Consider the following 20,082-nt stretch of genomic DNA (forward strand, 5'->3'; position numbering starts at 1 on the left):
GGAGATTTATATGAACAGACCAATGGAGCCTTGAATAATAGGGGATTCCCCAAGAGGCAGTCCAGGCAGGGGCTGGTACCAGGGAAGACTGACAGAGAACATTCGGGAATAAGGGGTGTTGAGGGTTAAGTCTCCTGTAGAATTTTTTCCCCCTCCCAAGTTGCTAGGAGGCTAAGTGCTGAGTGCTTAACCTGGACAAAAGAACTGATAACTTAGTTTTGGGGGAGGGAAAAAAGCTCCCGGAGAGAGCTGAGGGTGGGGGGATCTTGCGGCTCTTTTTCTTCCGGGGGGAGCACCAATCGGGCCACGGCTGGCTGCTGGAGTCCACGGTTAACAAAGGAGTCTGGTCCTGGGAATTCTATCACCTGTTAGAGTACCCAGGAATTCGGAGTTTCTTCGCTGTCCTGCTGGATTTTGGGTGAGACCGGGTCCCGCCGCTGCGGCTTCTCCGGCACTGCCAACTCTGCCTGCCGAGGACACCCCCTGCCTGCGGAGGACAGTCCACCGCGCCCGGCTTCCAGCCATCAGCGCCGGAGCTTCCACCGTTTGCCCTCGGGGTTCTTAGTTCTGTTCTACTATTGTTATAATTGCTGTTGTTTTTTGTCTGTCCTGTTATATTTACTAGTAAAGGACTGTTATTCTTTTTCCCCATAGCTCTGACTGAAAAGTTTTATTTTTAATCTTCCAAATTATAATATCACGGAGGGAAGGATTCAAATTCCTCATTTCCTAGAGAGGCCTGCCTCTCCTTAGCAGACACCTGTCTTTTCAAAACCAAGACAAGGGGTATCACAGAATCATAGAATGTGTAGGTTAAAGAGACCTTCAAGATCATCAAGTCCAACCCATGCCCTAACACCTCAACTAGATCATGGCATCGAGTGCCACATCCAGTCTTTTTTTAAATACGTCCAGGGATGGTGATTCCACCACCTCCCCGGGCAGCCTATTCCAGTAGCTTATCACTCTTTCTGTGAAAAACTTTTTCCTAATATCCAACCTATATTTCCCTTGGTGCAGCTTGAGACTGTCCTCTCGTTCTGTCAGCTGCTGCCTGGAGAAAGAGACCAACCCCCAGCTGTCTACAACCACCCTTCAGGAAGTTGTAGAAAGCGATAAGGTCACCTCTGAGTCTCCTTTTCTCCAGGCTAAACAACCCCAGCTCCCTCAGTCATCCCTCATAGGGCTTGTGTTCCAAATCCCTCACCAGCCTTGTTGCCCTCCTCTGGACACGCTCAAGCATCTCTGTTTCCATATTAAGTGAGCTTTTGCGAGATGTTTACAGTTCTGTAGAGTTCTCGTAGTTTGTACTATAAACAATCGTGTTTTCCACATTCCTCTCCCATGAGATTCAACTGATTGACTTCTAGCCTGGTCAGTGGGATGGAGAGGTGGTAACCTTGTTCTCCAATCCCTGGTCATTGTTCAGAATCTATATAAGCGAGGTCTTTGTAAACAATAAAGTTCTTTTCTTCAGTCTTCTTCTTGGAGTCAGACTCTGTGAGTGTCTGTTTGTGTCCTCTAGCGACACATCTCAATGTCCTTCCAAAACTGAAGGGCCCAAAACTGGACACGATACTCAAGGTGTGGCCTGACCAGTGCCGAGTACAGTGGAAGAATGACCTCCCTGCTCCTGCTGGCCCCATGTGGTGGTTTCAGGCAGATTTTGGGAGAAACCCTCCCACGGGGCCCCCCTCCCCTCCTCCAACCGGTTCGGGAAAAAAGATTTCCTCAGAGAGAAGTGGAAAAAACCTGTTTATTAAACAGGCAAAGCACTCCCAGCACAATACCCGATGACAAGAGCTTCGTGCCGCTTACGGAGGGATAACAAACTTAAAGAAAGTCTCCTTGAGGGTCGTCACTGTGCTCCACCACTCCGTCTCCGCTGACGCTGGGAGAAAAGGAGATGTGCAGGGCTGGTCTTGGTGGGGTGGGTCCCCTGTGGAGACCCCCGGTGCTTCCCCAGGTCCTTAGTCCGGAGAGGTTGTAACAGTTCCGAGGAGAGGGCAAAAAAAGCAAAAAGGAAGGAAAAAAGGACAAAAAAAAGAAAAGAAAAAAAAGGCAAAAAGCTTCAGCTATTCTACAGCGTCTAACTACGCTAGCACTAAACTAACTAACTGCCGGGGAAAAAAACAACAGAGCTTCTTTCGTCTTGCCGTGTTCCAACTCCCCCGCTTCAAGGTCACTCCGATGAGCAGAGTTTTCCTGGGGAAAAACAAACCGCGCTTGCCCTCCCCCCTGCACCCAACAGACAATTGGGGATACACAGTCACCCCAGGACATCTTCTACCCCTTATCCCCATATCGTTGACTTACAGACAGAACCAATATATATTCCACATAAAACTTCCATCCATTCTCCCCACAAAAAAAAAAAGAATACAAGCAATACCCATCATGCTCCTGTCACGTTCCACACTGAGCCACTGAATCCAGGCCCCAGGCTGCAGGGCAGAAGGATTCCTCTCTCACTTACTCATACCTTCAATACTTGCTCATATTTTCAACACTTAACACATACCCTCTCACACATTTCCTTCTATTTCATTCTGTGTGGTTTAATGTACAGACAATGGCAATAGCATTCAGCAGACAGTGATGTTTGTAAATGATTCTCACCCAACAATCAGATCTCCCTGAGGTACACATCGTGTTGTTCCATCTTTCTGCATTATCCACCATGTGCAACCTGGTCCCTGAGCAAAGACAACCCCACGAATGGGTTTGTCTGTACTTGAGGCAGACTTGATCCACACTGTCTTCCCTAACAGACCTCTGACATGCACCACTGGGACTTTATCTCCATCTATTGTATGCAGAGGCTCAGCCTGGGCGGGGCCTCCTGGGTTGGTGGAGCCTCGGGTGTTGACCAACCAGGTGGCCTTTGCCAAATGCTGCTCCCAATTCCCCAAAGATCCCCCACCCAATGCTTTCAACTGGGTTTTTAACAATGCATTGTGCCTCTCCACTTTGCCTGCAGCGGGTGCATGGTAGGGAATATGGTACACCCACTCAATGCCATGTTCCCTAGCCCATGTGTTAATAAGGCTGTTCTTGAAATGAGTCCCGTTGTCTGACTCAATTCTCTCGGGGGTACCATGCCTCCACAGGACTTGCTTTTCAAGGCCCAGGATGGTGTTCCGGGCAGTAGCATGGGGCACAGGGTAGGTCTCCAGGCACCTCGTGGTGGCTTCCACCATTGTGAGCATGTAGCGCTTGCCTTGGCGGGTTTGGGGAAGGGTGATGTAGTCAATCTGCCAGGCTTCCCCATACTTATACTTGGACCTTCGCCTGCCATACCATAGGGGCTTCACCCGCTTGGCCTGCTTGATGGCAGCACACATCTCACAGTCATGGATAACCTGAGAAATACTGTCCAAGGTTAGATCCACCCCTCGGTCTCGGGCCCACTTGTAGGTGGCATCTCTGCCCTGATGGCCTGAGGCATCATGGGCCCATTGAGCTAAAAACAACTCTCCCTTGTGTTGCCAATCTAAATCAATCTTTGAGACTTCTATTTTTGCTGCCCGATCTACCTGGTCGTTGTTTCGATGCTTCTCATTAGCTCTACTCTTGGGGATGTGGGCATCTACGTGGCAGACTTTCACAGGTAGTCTCTCTATCCTGGTAGCAATGTCTTTCCACTCCTTAGCAGCCCAAATTGGTTTCCCTCCACGCTGCCAATTAGCCTCTTTCCACCTCTTCAGCCATCCCCACAGAGCATTGGCTACCATCCATGAATCGGTATAGAGGTAGAGCCTCGGCCACCCCTCTCTTTCAGCAATATCCAAGGCCAATTGAACAGCCTTGAGTTCTGCAAGTTGACTTGATCCACCCTCTCCTTCAGTGGCCTCAGCAACCTGTCGTGTGGGGCTCCACACTGCTGCTTTCCACTTCCGGTTCATCCCTACAATACGACAGGAACCGTCAGTGAAAAGGGCATAATGTGTCTCCTCTGCCGGCAATTGGTTGTATGGTGGAGCCTCTTCAGCCCGTGTCACTTGCTCTTGTTCTTCATCTGTGAGGCCAAAATTTTCACCCTCAGGCCAATTGGTAATTATTTCCAAAATCCCAGGGCGATTCAGTTTACCCATACGGGCGCACTGTGTAATAAGAGCAATCCACTTGCTCCATGTGGCATCAGTGGCATGATGGGTGGAGGGAACCTCCCCTTTGAACATCCACCCTAGCACAGGCAGTCGAGGTGCCAGGAGGAGTTGCGTCTCTGTACCAATCACCTCTGAGGCGGCTTGAACTCCTTCATAGGCTGCTAAGATTTCCTTCTCAGTTGGGGTGTAATTGGCTTCAGACCCTCTGTAGCTTCGACTCCAAAATCCCAGTGGTCGGCCTCGAGTCTCACCAGGCACCTTCTGCCAAAGGCTCCAGGACAGGCCATTGTTCCCGGCTGCTGAGTAGAGCACGTTCTTCACATCTGGTCCCGTCCTCACTGGGCCAAGGGCCACTGCCTGAGCGATCTCCTGCTTGATCTGGGCAAAAGCTTGTTGCTGCTCAGGGCCCCAGTGGAAATCATTCTTTTTGCGGGTGACCAGGTAAAGAGGGCTCACAATCTGACTATACTCGGGAATATGCATCCTCCAGAAACCTATAGCACCGAGGAAAGCTTGTGTCTCCTTCTTATTCGTTGGTGGAGACATCGCTGTAATCTTGTTGATGACCTCAGTGGGAATCTGCTGCCGTCCATCTTGCCACTTTACTCCCAGGAACTGGATCTCATGAGCTGGTCCCTTAACTTTACTCTTCTTGATAGCGAAACCAGCTTCCAGGAGGATCTGGATGATTTTCTTTCCCTTCTCAAACACTTCTGCTGCTGTGTTTCCCCACACAATGATGTCATCAATATACTGTAGATGTTCTGGAGCCTCACCCTTTTCTAGCGCAGTCTGGATCAGTCCATGGCAGATGGTGGGGCTGTGTTTCCACCCCTGGGGCAATCGGTTCCAGGTGTACTGCACTCCCCTCCAGGTGAAGGCAAACTGAGGCCTGCATTCTGCTGCCAAAGGAATGGAGAAAAATGCATTGGCAATATCAATCGTGGCATACCATTTTGCTGCCTTGGACTCCAGCTCGTACTGGAGCTCCAACATGTCTGGCACGGCAGCACTCAGTGGTGGTGTCACCTCATTCAATGCACGGTAGTCCACAGTCAATCTCCATTCTCCTTCAGATTTACACACAGGCCAGATGGGGCTGTTGAAGGGTGAGTGGGTTTTACTAACCACCCCTTGGCTCTCCAGCTCTTGAATCATCTTATGGATGGGAATCACAGCATCTCGAGTTGTCCTATACTGTCGGCGGTGCACTATAGAAGTGGCAATTGGTACCCGTTGCTCTCGTACTTTCAGGAGTCCTACTGCAGATGGATTCTCAGACAGTCCAGGCAAGGTGTTCAATTGCCGGATGCCCTCTGTTACTACAGCCGCTATCCCGAATGCCCACCTGAGTCCTTTCGGGTCTTTGAAATACCCACTTCGGAGGTAATCTATACCCAAAATGCATGGGGCCTCTGGGCCAGTCACAATAGGGTGTTTCTCCCACTCCTTTCCAGTTAGGCTCACATCTGCTTCCACCAAAGTAAATTCTTGTGATCCCCCTGTCACGCCAGCAATAGAGACAGATTCTGCCCCTACATGTCTTGATGGCATTAATGTGCACTGCGCACCAGTATCAACCAAGGCCTCATATTTTTGTGGTTCTGATGTGCCAGGCCAACGAATCCACACAGTCCAAAATACACGGTTTTCCCTAGCCTCTACCTGGCTAGAGGCAGGGCCCCTCTAAGCCTGGTTATCCTTCTTTCCTTGAGCATATGTCTTAGAGGTTCCTTCAAGGGGGTCGGACATGTCATCATCGTCATACCTGGCAGTTCGGCTACGGGCAACTGGAGCCGCTTCCCTTTTGGTGGAACTCCCTCTTTGAGTCTTGACTTCCTTCAATTCACGCACCCGTTGTGCCAGGGCAGCCGTAGATTTTCCATCCCATCTGTTCATATTTTCTCCGCAATCCCGCAGGAAGAACCACAGCTCAGCACGTGGAGTGTATCCTCTCTCCCTAGCCGGGGAGCGTCTACGTTGGGTACCAGAACCTCTGATCTGCACTGCTGAGATTTGGAGAAGGTCCTCTCTAATCTCCTCCCTGAGTTTCTTATGATTCTCATCTATCTTATCCTCTAGTTTCTGTAGACGTGTTTCTACAGCTGCGATTCTGGCGTGTGTTGGGCCATGCACAGCATCTGCATATGCTCAGAGCTTCTTTGCCATATCAAGCACAGTCTCTTCCATGTCCTCCTGCTTCATTACTGCTAAAGCAGAAGCGTATTCTAATGGCCCGAGTCGTATAAGTTTTCGCCACATCACAGATGTACATGATACCAAGTCTGGGTTCCTAGTGTTTATGTCATCTGAGAAGACAATCTCTGCCACTGCCATTTCTCTCAAGCGTTGAATCCCTTGTTCTATGGTCTTCCATGGGCTTTGCTGCATATAGAGATCATCTGCACACAAGTATCTTTCTGCCACACTTCCTAGGACCCGTATCCAGAGACTGCAAGGACTAGCCTCTCTCATCATCTCCTGGTCGATGACTGGATCATGTGACAGGGATCCCAGATGCCTCGCTTCAGTGCCGTCCAGAATTGTAGCCTCGCCTGCAGCATCCCAAAGACGGACTAACCAACTAATTATAGATTCATCAGGTTGTCGCCGGTAATCTTTTCTTAGGCCCCGAAGGTCCTTCAGGGAAAAGGAATCAATATTGGCTTCTGATCCTGTGCTAGAAGCTTTGGCTTCTGATTTTGGTGAAGGTCCTTCTCTTGGGTCATCATCGTCCACTGGTCGATCGGTTTTGACTGTGTGCTTCTTTGCCAGAGCAACTGCCAGGGGCTTAGGCTTACTGTCTGCTTTAGCTGCCAACTCAGGCTCAGGTTCTAGTTTAGCTGCTGGCTTCATAACTGGGGTGTTGGCTGTAGCCTGAGTGACTGGGGTGGCTGTTGATTTGTATCCCTTCCCCCCTGCCTCTGTCTGCTGCCCTACAGTCTCTAGCAATGTGCGATAAGCATATGCCAGGGCCCAGCTTACTGCAGCCATCTTTTCCCCCTTAGAGCCATCATGGTACCTCTCTTTCAGGTATTTCCCCAACTCCACTGGATTCTGAATTTGTTCCCGTGGAAAATCCCAGACTACAGGGTCAGAGAATTCCTTGAGGAGTTGGCCCATATCCTCCCATTCTCCACACCACTCAGGATTTCCTCTGCCTGGGTCAGGAGTTTTATCAGCCCCTCTAGAAATCTCAGCCCATATTCTAGAGAAGCTGCAGACTGTATAGAGCAGGCTTACCAGATGACATACCAGAAAGATGGTCTCTTTAACACTCAGGGGAAACTGAACATTCTCCAACAATGATTTAACTGATTCAGAGGAGAAGAAGGAAACGAAAGACTGCAACGCTTCATCCTCTGCTCCTCCTCCCACAAACAGGGTGAATAACCATAACCATGACCCATACATAGTAGGAAAAGATCTCAGCACCTTTATAAACTTCCTACAAATTATTATGATTAAACCAAGGCCAATAGCTACTCTAATCCGTGTCCCTCTACTGTAAAAACTGCGTATTAATGACAATATTGGGGCTATCTCTGGATATGCAAATAAACCTAAGGACCACAAAGGTATTAAGACCTCAAAGAAGCCTAAGGATCCAAAACACAGCAAGGCCCCCACCCCAAGAGACATGAGGTCAAACAGCATAGTTACTGACTGCTAAATACTAATCAGTACAGGGTTTTTCCACTCTCTCGAGCCCCACGTATGGGCGCCAATAAGTTTGTGGTGGTTTCAGGCAGATTTTGGGAGAAACCCTCCCACGGGGCCCCCCTCCCCTCCTCCAACCGGTTCGGGAAAAAAGATTTCCTCAGAGAGAAGTGGAAAAAACCTGTTTATTAAACAGGCAAAGCACTCCCAGCACAATACCCGATGACAAGAGCTTCGTGCCGCTTACGGAGGGATAACAAACTTAAAGAAAGTCTCCTTGAGGGTCGTCACTGTGCTCCACCACTCCGTCTCCGCTGACGCTGGGAGAAAAGGAGATGTGCAGGGCTGGTCTTGGTGGGGTGGGTCCCCTGTGGAGGCCCCCGGTGCTTCCCCAGGTCCTTAGTCCGGAGAGGTTGTAAGAGTTCCGAGGAGAGGGCAAAAAAAGCAAAAAGGAAGGAAAAAAGGACAAAAAAAAGAAAAGAAAAAAAAGGCAAAAAGCTTCAGCTATTCTACAGCGTCTAACTACGCTAGCACTAAACTAACTAACTGCCGGGGAAAAAAACAACAGAGCTTCTTTCGTCTTGCCGTGTTCCAACTCCCCCGCTTCAAGGTCACTCCGATGAGCAGAGTTTTCCTGGGGAAAAACAAACCGCGCTTGCCCTCCCCCCTGCACCCAACAGACGATTGGGGATACACAGTCACCCCAGGACACCCCACTATTCCTGATACAGGCCAGGATGCCATTGGCTCTCTTGGGCACCTGGGCACACTGCTGGCTCATGTTCAGCCAGCTGTTGACCAGCACCCCCAGGTCCCTTTCCTCCTGGGCACTGTCCAGCCACACTGTCCCCAGCCTATAACGCTGCAGGGGGTTACTGTGGCCAAAATGCAGGACTCAGCACTTGAACTTATTAAACTTCATCTTGTTAGACTCTGCCCATCCATCCAACCATTCCAGATCTCTCTGCAGGGCCCTCCTACCTTCCAACAGATCGACACATGCTCCCAACTTAATGTCATCTGCAAATTTACTAATGAAAGATTCAATACGCTCATCCATGTCATCAATAAAAATATTGAACAGAACTGGCCCCAGCACAGACCCCTGAGGGACACCACTGGTGACTGGCCACCAGCTGGATGCATCACCATTCACCACCACTCTCTGGGCCCGGCCATCCAGCCAGTTCCTAACCCAGTGAAGAGTGCTCCTGTCCAAGCCACAGGCTGCCAGCTCCTCCAGGAGTATGCTGTGGGAGACAGTGTCAAAAGCCTTGCTGAAGTCCAAATAGACAACATCCACAGCCCTTCCTGCATCCACCAGGCGGGTCACCTGGTCATAAAAGGAGACCAGGTTGGTCCAACATGACCTACCTCTCCTAAACCCATGCTGGCTGGGCCTGAGGCCCTGGCCATCCTGTAAATTCTGTGTGATGACGCTCAGTATAAACTGTTCCATTATCTTGCCAGGTACTGAGGTCAGGCTGACTGGTCTATAGTTACTAGGATTCTCCTACCCTTTTTGTGAATGGGTGTCACATTGGCCAGTTTCCAGTCATCTGGAACCTCGCCAGTGAGCCAGGACTCATCTGCCAGCTCCATCATCACCCTGGGATGGATCCCACCTGGGCCCATAGATTTATGGGTATCCAAACATCTCAGCAGTTCTCTGACTGCCTCCTCTTGGATAATGGGGAGACCATTCTGTTCCCTAGCACCATCAACCAACCCAAGAGAACGGTTGCCTTGAAGGCAAGTTGTCTTCCCACTGAAAACTGAGGCAAATAAAGCATTAAGCACTTCCGCCTTCTCATCTGCAGTTACTAAGTTCCCTCCCTCATCCAATAGAGAACAAAGGTTGGCCTTACCTTTCCTTTTACCATTAATATATTTGTAGAAACATTTTTTATTATCCTTTACAGAAGTCTCCATTTTAAGTTCAAACTGAGCTTTGGCCTCTCTACTTTTTTTCCTACATGCTCTAGCAGCCCCCTTAAATACTTCCTGAGAGACCTGTCCCTCCTTCCAAAAATGATACATCAGGGAAGACTGACAACCCAATGGGTGGACACAACCCAGGCTAAACCACCACGCCAGGGAGGGTGAAAGGGATCAAACCATAGGGTATTAAAATACAAAATTATATACCACTACAGCCCTCCTTTGGACACTCTCTAATAGTTTAATATCTTTCTTTAAATTGCGGTGCCCCAAACCGCTCACAATATTCAAGGTGAGGCTTTGAAATCACTGCAGATTTTCATACATTATTCAAGAAGACATCAAGAAAGCTAGGAAATATTATTTAAATAGTCAAATGCATTTATTATTTGCTTTATAATGCTCAAAAGGCATTCAGTCTAAATAGGGACATTTTTATTCTGAGCCCATTTAGTTGTTTTATGCTGTTTCACTGTTGCAATGCTTTCTTGGATTATCATCCCAGAGTTTATAACCTGGCTTTTGGAAGAAACTGTTTCTAGGAAATTTCAGTAGGCCACAAGGATGTGGATGCAGCTCGAGGATTAGCTGAACTGATGTAGAACTATTCATGTAACACAAAAGCCATTCCATCTGTTAGTCTTGCTATAAGCAAAGCTATAATATGAAAAGATTTTGATGTACAGCTGTTTGAAGAAGTTCTGTGTGTAAACATGTTAAAACTGTACCAGGAAAGCCCTGAATCTGAAGAGATGCCTGTACACAAAGTATTAAGGCAAAGCCAGAAACTGGAATGAATGATCCAATGATCCAAATACGACAACAACAGCAAAACAAATTTAAATTTGAACTTTCTTTCTGTAAGAAGTAGTTTATTAGCTGATGTTAGAGCTCTGAGTGGGCAGAAGTGATGTCTAGATTAGTGCGATCTTGGTTTGTGCTATTATACTTAGTTGCTATTGTAACTTCTATAGTAATTTCTTAATATTCTGTACAGTATTTCTCTCTGGAACTCTTCAAATAATTACAGATATTATTTTAGCCCCATACCACTCTTGTGACTGAAAGGGGAGGTAAATGTTATCCCTGTTCTCATGAAGAATGTTTTTAAACAGGGAGTGGCATACATTTTCAAGTGTTTTCCAATATTGAGTACATTGATACAGAGCTTATACTTACTAGGTTTGTGACCTGTGGAAGCTTTCAGAAAATTTGGGCACCAGTGTTTTCTTCTGAGCTGTAAAGAAAGTCAGTGGTGAAGCCAGAATCAAAGCTACTGCTTTTAACTGATAGAGTTAATGCGAGTCATGGTCCACACTGCTTCTGCTGGCAGAGGCTGAAGATCGTTCAGGCTTTTGCAGATCATAATCAGAAATAGTTGTTCATCTGGAGATTTAAAATCAACAGTTTTTTTCTTCTTGTTGAATTCAATATATGTAAACATTTTAGATGAGATTCAGAAAGTTTTTAGGCTCCTAAGTACTTTGAAAGTTCCAGCCTCTCTACTGAGCTTAATGAGAGATGAAAGCCTAACACTTCTTGAATTCTATCTTACATAACTTCAACAACATAACTAAGGCATATCTTTTCTGATTTTGAATTGCATTTGTATTATGTATTTTTCTTTGATGGGGATTGTATGCATATGAGGTTTTACTCTGATTTTATGAAATATAAACTTGTTTGTTCTTTCAGGAGTGCATTAGAGCCTTAGGCCGAAATAAACCTCATACGCCATTCAGAGCAAGTAAACTTACTCAGGTGCTAAGAGATTCATTCATAGGAGAAAATTCCCGTACCTGTATGGTAAGTTTGTTAACTATATGTTTAAACAATTAATTAAGGTTATACATTAACTGAGACTATATTTGAAGTTAGTCTTTCAGCAGAGGCATTTCAGATGACTTTCTCCTGTCTCGCTTTTTATTGACCTTTCTTATTGCTTCTTCTAGTTTTCTAGCTAGACAAATAGCTAGAAGCACTTTAGGTTGAGGGGTGGTTTTGTATGTTTGTTTGTTTTAATAATGTCTTAATGATATTATAATATTGTTTGTTGAATCAGAATTTTGGAAAAGGTGATGTACACTGAAAGTATAGTGGTGAGTTATGATCTTTAAATGACAAAGGCAAATTTGAAATTGGTATCAAAGGCATCAGGATATGCTCTAGGCTGTTAAGGGGAGAAGTAGTTGGAACATATGAGATGAATAGTTGTGTACTGTATAAAAGTGATTTGCATCAATCTAAAAAAACAGAATTCTTCTGTCAGATGGGGGAAAGAACAGATAAGTGCACAGATGTTTAATATTTCTCCTCATGGAAATGTAAATTCTCTGCATTAGACACTGACTGTTAAGCTTATTTGCTATGGTGGGTTGATCTTGGCTGGCTGTCAGGTGCCCACCAAACCACTCTATCATTTCCCTCCTCAGCAGAATGGGGGGGGGGGGGGGGGAAATATGATGGAATTCATGGGTCAAGATAAAGGCAGTTTAATAAAGCAAAGGCTGCATGCAGAAGCAAAGGAAAACCGAAGAGTTTTATTCTCTATTTCCCATCAACACGCAATGTCCAGCCACTTCCTGGGAGGCACGGCTTCAGCATGTGTAGCAGTTGCTCTGGAAGACAAGTGTCATAAAAATTAATGTCCCCCTTTATCCTTGTTTTTCTTAGCTTTTACATCTGAGCAGACATTGTACGGAATATCCTTTGGGTCAGCTAGCCTGGCTATGTTCCCTCCTAGGATCTTGCCCACACCCAGCCTACTGGCCTTCGGGTGTGAGGGGGCGAAATGTTGAGAGACAGTGCTGATGCTGTGGCAGTGCTGCTCAGCAGTAGCCAAAACACTGGTGTGTTCTCAACACCTTTCCAGCTCCCAATGCAAAGCACAGCACTGGGAGGGTTGCTATGGGAGAATGAACTCCAGCTCAGCCATACCCAATATATTTGTGTTGGCTACTTTCCACAGGCTCCTTGGAATTAGTCTAAAGGTGACAGAAATCTGCAGACCACAACATGAAAACCATGGTGTTAGGGCAGCCTAGTCTTCTCTTTGGATGTTAGGTATGGTTCTAATATGAAATTGGTGGTAAAATAGCATTTTTGATTAATCTTTTTTCCTTGGTTTTCTAATGAAAACACAGCATTGTTTTCTTTCTACTGGGACATAACTTCATAAATCATATTCAAGTTAGAAAGCTAAACCATGCATCTCTAGGCAATGTATCCTCACTGCTAAAGAAGTTTTGAAAGTTAGCCTGTTGGGAATTCCTCTCTGTACATAGAAGGAGTAACATTTGTGAATGCTTTGTGAAGTTCTCACCATCACCTTTACCACTCCTTAAAGTGCTAACAAGCTGTTTATATTTTGGTGAAGCTTTTTTATTTAATTAATCCTCTTCTCATAGAGTTAATGTAACATTTTTCCTGTTTAAGTGCATGAAAATGCCATCAAGAATAATCCATGATCTATGGGTGTTTAATTTCTGATAAAGCTTGCATTCCTTCCTTTTATATTCAATATAGTTCTAAATTAGGGGGAAAAATCTCTGAAAGTAAGTAAAAATATGCTTGAATTATTTGTTTTTATTCACATAACTTCAGTCACTTTATAATTAAGAATAAGAAAACTTTCATGATGAGACACTGCTCTCAAACTCATTCATCCTGTTACTATTCCATGCAGTTTCTCAGTACTAAGACCATTTGTAACATTCTGGGTTTGGTGTTTGTTTCCATAGAATTTTTATCCAGAATTTAATCAGCAATGTTTTTTCTTAAGATACTGATGTAGGAAGAGTAGCACTTTTGTGGTTATGACTTGCTCTGAATTACAGTTAAAAGGAAGGAGAGAAAGAAAAGAAACCTACAGTGCATCTTTACGGTTGTTTGAATTGAGTTCTTGCATTTGCAGCACTTGTTCCTGTGATAACTAGATGGATGCAGAAGCAATCTGCCTGTCTAGAGATCTGACAGGTTTCTGAACAACATATATTGAATTGAGGGAGGTGTAGGAGATACCTCAGCCTGGAATTACCTCCAGTCCTCCCCAGTTCCCTGTAAAGAGGTGTTTCTGTCCCATCTGGGGTGCCAGTTGTTTCTGTCCATCCCAGGGACGGCAGTTGTTGGGGGCTCCTTTTTAGGAGCTTAAATTCCCCGGCATTCAGGTGGTTTTAGAGTTCTGGCCCTCTGCAAAGCTCTGTGCCAAACGCAGGAAAAGACGGAGTCTTCAAGGTTACATGCTTCGTTTATTAGTTCTTATCTTACAATTTTCTCAGTGTCCAAAAGATGTTTGCCGCGGCTCGGACATCTGGTGACTCCCCCTGTCTCTGGGCTGTCCTTATCTTTTATACTAATTGCTACGTATTCTTTATTTACTATTTATTACCAATGTCTATCACTATTACTAGAAAGGTCATCTTTACTCTGACCCAATCCTCACTAACTACTTTGTGCCAACGTCACTGCAGAAATGGAGTGAGGGAACAAGAAGGAAGAAGAAAGAGACAACGCCCTAAATTCTCCATCTTGCCCCATTCACTTCAATGCCAAGAATCCCAAACTCACTGTTTTTTCACCCTGTGATATACTAAACTACTATTTTTACACTCTTGTGGCCTGCAATGCTTCCTGCAGTGCAAGAAGCCTCTCCCATGGACTGAAATCAAATCTAGTGTCTCTCTGAGCTCTGGGCTCTGGGCTGGGGTCCCAGACCCCCCTGCCCAGGTCCCTGACCCTCCAGGGCAACCAAAGGAATGCCCTGGACTCCAACATCTCCCCCTCCTGTTTGAACCAAGAACACCTCCTTGGCCATTCTGTCCATGGTTTGCCGTATGCATGGAAACAAACACGGCAAAATCATGAGAAGGATTACAAGCCCTACTAAAATATATATAACTATCTTCAAAATTTCCTTCCACAATGGTGAAAGGTTAAACAAATTGAAAACTCCATCCATCCATGTCTCAGTTACCTCTCCAAGTTTGTTCACATTCTCCTGCAATTGCCTGATGTTCTCATGATTGGTTTGGAATGATCTGACAAATTCATGCAGCACATTCCCTCAAATTCCTTGCACCCGTGCCCGTGGGTCAGCAAAAGATCATCAATCGCTGCCCTGTTTTGGAGACTTGCTCGTCTTACACTGTCAATGTCTAACAATATGTCACTCAGTGCAAGAGAGACAGCTCGGGCATGTTTGCTCAGCCAACAACCCACCCGATCCAATTGTGTCAAGGTAGCTCCTGATGCTGCCTGTGGTGCAAAAATTGCAACTGCAATTCTCTGAGCCTTGCTCCATGTGTGAACCTCATCACCACAACTTGGATCATACATTTGAACTCGATCTTTTCCCTCTATGTTTTAGTTCTCTCATCAGTGTCATGTTGGGTGTTAGCAATGAAAGCATCCTAATGCTGCATGGACCACCTGTGGCATTTGCCAGGATTGTGGACCAAATTTTGTCCCCACAAATGAAAAAGTTTCCCCTCAGCAACTGATCTGGAACATGATTGGATGTTTTTTCCAACATCTTAGTGTAATTACACCAAGACGATGGATTTCTGTAAAAATTGATGTCTGGAGTGACGTCTGTAGCTTTATTTTTTGTCACTCCAGAAAGGCCGAATTTCACACAGAATTGCATTTGGACTGACCCAAGAATTTCCAGTTCCTGGGGTTCAAAAGGAGCCACAGGAAGGAATTTCATCCAAACATCCCATTGGTCCACTGGATTTACAATGGACTTTGAAATCACTGGAGGGATGTTCTCTGGAATTGGCCATTTGCTCACTGGCAACTCCACCAAACATGTTGAAAAAGGTTTCCCCTGGCTTTGAGTGTGTCAGGCAGATGGTGTCCAAACCTGATGCATTGCCTAGAGTTTCCTAAACATTCTCTTTTGGTTGAGCCGCGGGCAAAACTGCCGCACTGCTCAAGGCAACCAAGGAGAGAATGAGGCACAAGGATAGTTCTTTCATTTTCAATGCCCTCTTTTCCCTGGGAATCCCTAGAAATGCAACACCACCCAGGTCCCCAAGAAAACAAGTCCCAAAGTCTCTTTTGCACGTAGAACGAAGGGATGTCTGCTGTCTTGACACCGGCTCCCGTCTGCGTGCCCACTTCTCTTCCTCCGGTCTTGGGGTCTGTCTCTGCTTTCTGGACTCGGTACGATTTCACGTGCTTTGCTGCCAGCCCAACTGCTGTGAAAACACAAGCAAATCCCTTGCCCCAATTTATTAATTTGAATGGCCTTTCAATTTGCCTTGTTTCTGGGTTTCTGGTCAGAACTAAAGGATTTTCCTTCAGTTTCTCTCTTGGATTGACTGCTCCCATGAATGCAGAAGACTGCACAAGCTCACAATCTGAACAAGCACTAATGATTTCCTTTGCCTGACTTTTGGAAATGTGAAAACTTCCCATTAGTGCTTGAGCATTCTGATGAAAGACTGCATGATTCAATTTTGCCTGTTCAAAAATGTTTGGTAAAGTCCTTGAAATTGTCATGGTCAATTTGTCTGCGTGTGCATTGCCTTCCACCAAAAATCCCAGGATGGATGAATGTGCCCTCATGTCAGAGACAAAGTATTTATGTTTTCTGTTTTGCAACAATGTCCTCATGCACAGCAAATATGAATACAAATTTTCACTGTCAACCCCTCTCAAAAGTGAATCTCCAAGTCTCCCGACCACACCAGCTACACAAGCTGAGTTTGTGATCAAACCAAAAGGTTGCTGAAACAGCTCAAAAGCTCTGACCACTCCTGCTAATTCCACTATTTGTGGTGACCCTTGTACTATTCTTATATCTGATTTCCACTCCCCTGTGATGTCATCCTTTGGCTTTTCCCTGAAACTTATTTTTGACTTCAACAATCTGTGACTTGGGAAATGAATAGTACAAACACCAGAGTGATCTAACAATGCAATCTGCAAGTTCTCTGATTTCTGCAATGCCCAATCAAAATATTCTTTTTTCAAAGGCAAGTAAATTGTTGTAGAATCTTTGCCTGCCATTGTTTGCAGCCTGGTCCTAGCTTTGATGATGATCTGAGCTATCATTTCCTAACTTGTGAGGATCATCCTCAGAGACCTGTAAGATAAAAAATTCCACTCTAAAATCAACAATGGGTCTTTTTGTGATGAATCCCACTGAAAAATCAACCCATACAACGGCATTTTTTCTCCCAACACTGCAAGAAAGAATGGCAATGATGTTACAAAACAATCCCCTTTCAAGAGATTCATCTGATCCCTGACAACTTCACAATCCAAACTCTCCCATCTCGGGTTTACATTCTGTGTACCATAATTCACTGGCATATTCATGCCCTTTGCACCCATTGAACATTTCTTTATGTCTGTCCAGTCTGTTGCACTAAATTCTGGCTTGGCAGAAGCCTGTGCGGTGCCTGCCTCTGAAATTGTTCCTTTGTTTGTGGCTTTGCTGCTGCTTCATCCTCTCCAGGATGTTTTGGAAGCTGCACGTCATTTGGTCCTGTTTCTTTTTCTTTCTCTTTCTCTTTCTCCCGCTGAACAGGAACCAGAGTTTGCTGAGCATCCTCAAATTTTTCTGCAGCTTCTTTCCTTGGAAATACCTGTAAAATCTGAGATATTTTTGAATGTGCCCCCGTCCGTAACATCCCTGCAGCTGCCCCTGAGTCTCCACAAGCAGGAGATCCAGGGACCTGGAAACTGCCCGTGGGCGAGGTCTGGCCCTGAGACGTCAGCCGCCTGGGGGTGGTACCTTCGAGGCTCTCCCCGCCTCGGCCACGCCCCGTCCCTGCCAGCTCCGTCTCCGCCCGTTCCGCCCCTGCCTGATCCGGCCCGGCGGTCTCCGGTGGGATATCCCGCCCCCTCTCACGCTCAGGACTCGTCCCGTCCCTTTCGTCATTTGAATCTGCCCCCCTCTGAACAGAATTGTGCCTTGGGCCTTCCCCTGCCCCCGCCACGCCTGCGTTTGAACATGCCGCATGGCTTTCTGGGATTTGTAGTTCTCGACTCTGTACTTCCGTGTTTGGCAGCCCTCTCCCAGCGCTTCGCGACGCGAATGTGTTTTGAGCTCTGTGTCCTCTAGCTTGCGTCATCAGCGTGCGCCAAGCCGCCTGCTCGGTTCTCGGGTCTCCACCCGCTCCAGCTCCGTTGCTCGCTGTTTCACACCCCCCGCGCTGCGCAAACTGACTTCCCCCGCGGTCTGCCTCTACCCCGCCTGCCGCGTCCTCCGTCCGCGCATCCCCGCACCCCGACGCGCTCTGACGAGATGAGTTAGGACCGGCTTTCTGTGCGCGCCGCTTCCCCGGCGCCTCGGCCGCCCCGCCTTCCCCCCCCGCGCTCCGTCCCTCCACGGAGAGGGAAAGGAACGGCGAAATGATGTCTCGCAGTGACCTTGGGTGTGCAAAGGGACTCCGCGGCGGGTTTCTCCCCCCGCCCTCTCGGGAAGGATGTGGGGTTTGCTCTGGAACTGCCTGAAACAAAAGCATGTCCAATTTCCCCTGTTCTTTTGGGTGAATTAAAAGCTTCCCTTTTCCTGGAATTAATTTTGGGGTTTTTGACGAATTTTCTGACGAATCTTGAAATGCATGAGTGTTCCCCCCTCCTCCATACCCCGGAGGAGCTATTGACCTTGAAGATAGCATTCCTCTGTCTCCTGGCACTCCCTGCCCCACAGATAAAGCTCTGCTATCTTGCTTTTCGCTGCACGTTGGCAGCTTTCCAATCCCGGAATTTTCACTGCTATTTTCTGTTATAACTTCTAACTTAATTCTCCCCGCTGCGGTTACAAACCTCGCAGCTATCCTATCTTTTTTCTGTGTAGAAATCTTTTCTTGTGAAATGTTTGACCCCATGGTGTGTGTTCTAAATCTCACTGTCTCACCAAAGCCGAAAGGCTTGCTGCAGCTGTGTCCATTCCGCCTCAGGGTGTGTCCTGATCACTGCCCGCAGATCTCAGGGTGACGGGTTCCAGGGCCCCTTGGAAAACCGTCGTCTGGGACGAATTGAAAACGAGCTGTTCTTCTTCTTCTTGGCCAGATAGGTGTTTCTTCTCCGGAGTTGTCTTGGTTTGGCTTTGATCTTCTGAGAGCTTTGATGTTGCTGCAGAGGTCTTATTTTTCTCGTTCAGGGATGCCAGATGTCGTGCATCCAGAGACGCCTGTGGCTGCCTGATCAGAGACGCCTGTGGCTTCTGTCCCATCTGGGGTGCCAGTTGTTTCTGTCCCATCTGGGGTGCCAGTTGTTTCTGTCCATCCCAGGGACAGCAGTTGTTGGGGGCTCCTTTTTAGGAGCTTAAATTCCCCGGCATTCAGGTGGTTTTAGAGTTCTGGCCCTCTGCAAAGCTCTGTGCCAAACGCAGGAAAAGACGGAGTCTTCAAGGTTACATGCTTCGTTTATTAGTTCTTATCTTACAATTTTCTCAGTGTCCAAAAGATGTTTGCTGCGGCTCAGACATCTGGTGACTCCCCCTGTCTCTGGGCTGTCCTTATCTTTTATACTAATTGCTACGTATTCTTTATTTACTATTTATTACCAATGTCTATCACTATTACTAGAAAGGTCATCTTTACTCTGACCCAATCCTCACTAACTACTTTGTGCCAACGTCACTGCAGAAATGGAGTGAGGGAACAAGAAGGAAGGAGAAAGGGATAACGCCCTAAATTCTCCATCTTGCCCCATTCACTTCAATGCCAAGAATCCCAAACTCACTGTTTTTTCACCCTGTGATATACTAAACTACTATTTTTACACTCTTGTGGCCTGCAATGCTTCCTGCAGTGCAAGAAGCCTCTCCCATGGACTGAAATCAAATCTAGTGTCTCTCTGAGCTCTGGGCTCTGGGCTGGGGTCCCAGACCCCCCTGCCCAGGTCCCTGACCCTCCAGGGCAACCAAAGGAATGCCCTGGACTCCAACAAGGAGAGGAGATTTGCCCTCTGTAGAATTTCCCCATGAGACTAGACGACCGCCGATGGCAAAAGTAAAAGAGTCTGCTCTCTGGCTTCTGGTGGGATTTTACAGCTTTTATTCTCAAGTCCTGCCCTGCTTGGATGGTCTGTCCCGATGGTTCGCTGATGCCAGAGAGACCTCCCCCCTCCCGTGTCATGGCTTTTTCCCCAGGGGGCAGGGCCCAGAGGCAGGGCCCAGAGGCACCACCCAATAAGGGAGAAGTGGGAGGGGAAGAGTTAGGTTACAGCTGAGTAAGGACAACCCAGATACAGATTACTGATCTGATAAACATAACACAATTAATCCATTACAACAGCACTCCAGTGGCCAAGTGGTGAGAAGAATGGACAATGATCTGCAGCTTCTGGGTGTTCCTTTGCCTTTTCTATCAAGAAAATGCATTCTGCCTTCCAGTGTGGTATTTGCATTTGG

At 46.8% G+C, this 20,082-nt stretch overlaps 1 protein-coding gene across 1 annotated transcript in view; it reads left to right on the plus strand.

Annotated features, from left to right (window-relative positions):
• Positions 1-20,082, plus strand: part of LOC120764894 (kinesin-like protein KIF2A) — a 237,047-nt gene that overhangs the window by 145,383 nt on the left and 71,582 nt on the right. Inside the window, exon 15 of the mRNA XM_058423934.1 lies at positions 11,406-11,516. Coding sequence (XP_058279917.1) covers positions 11,406-11,516 — 111 coding nt within the window. The remainder of the gene's footprint in view (positions 1-11,405; positions 11,517-20,082) is intronic.

Source organism: Hirundo rustica, chromosome W (genome assembly GCF_015227805.2).
Source record: "Hirundo rustica isolate bHirRus1 chromosome W, bHirRus1.pri.v3, whole genome shotgun sequence".
Lineage (NCBI taxonomy): Eukaryota > Metazoa > Chordata > Aves > Passeriformes > Hirundinidae > Hirundo > Hirundo rustica.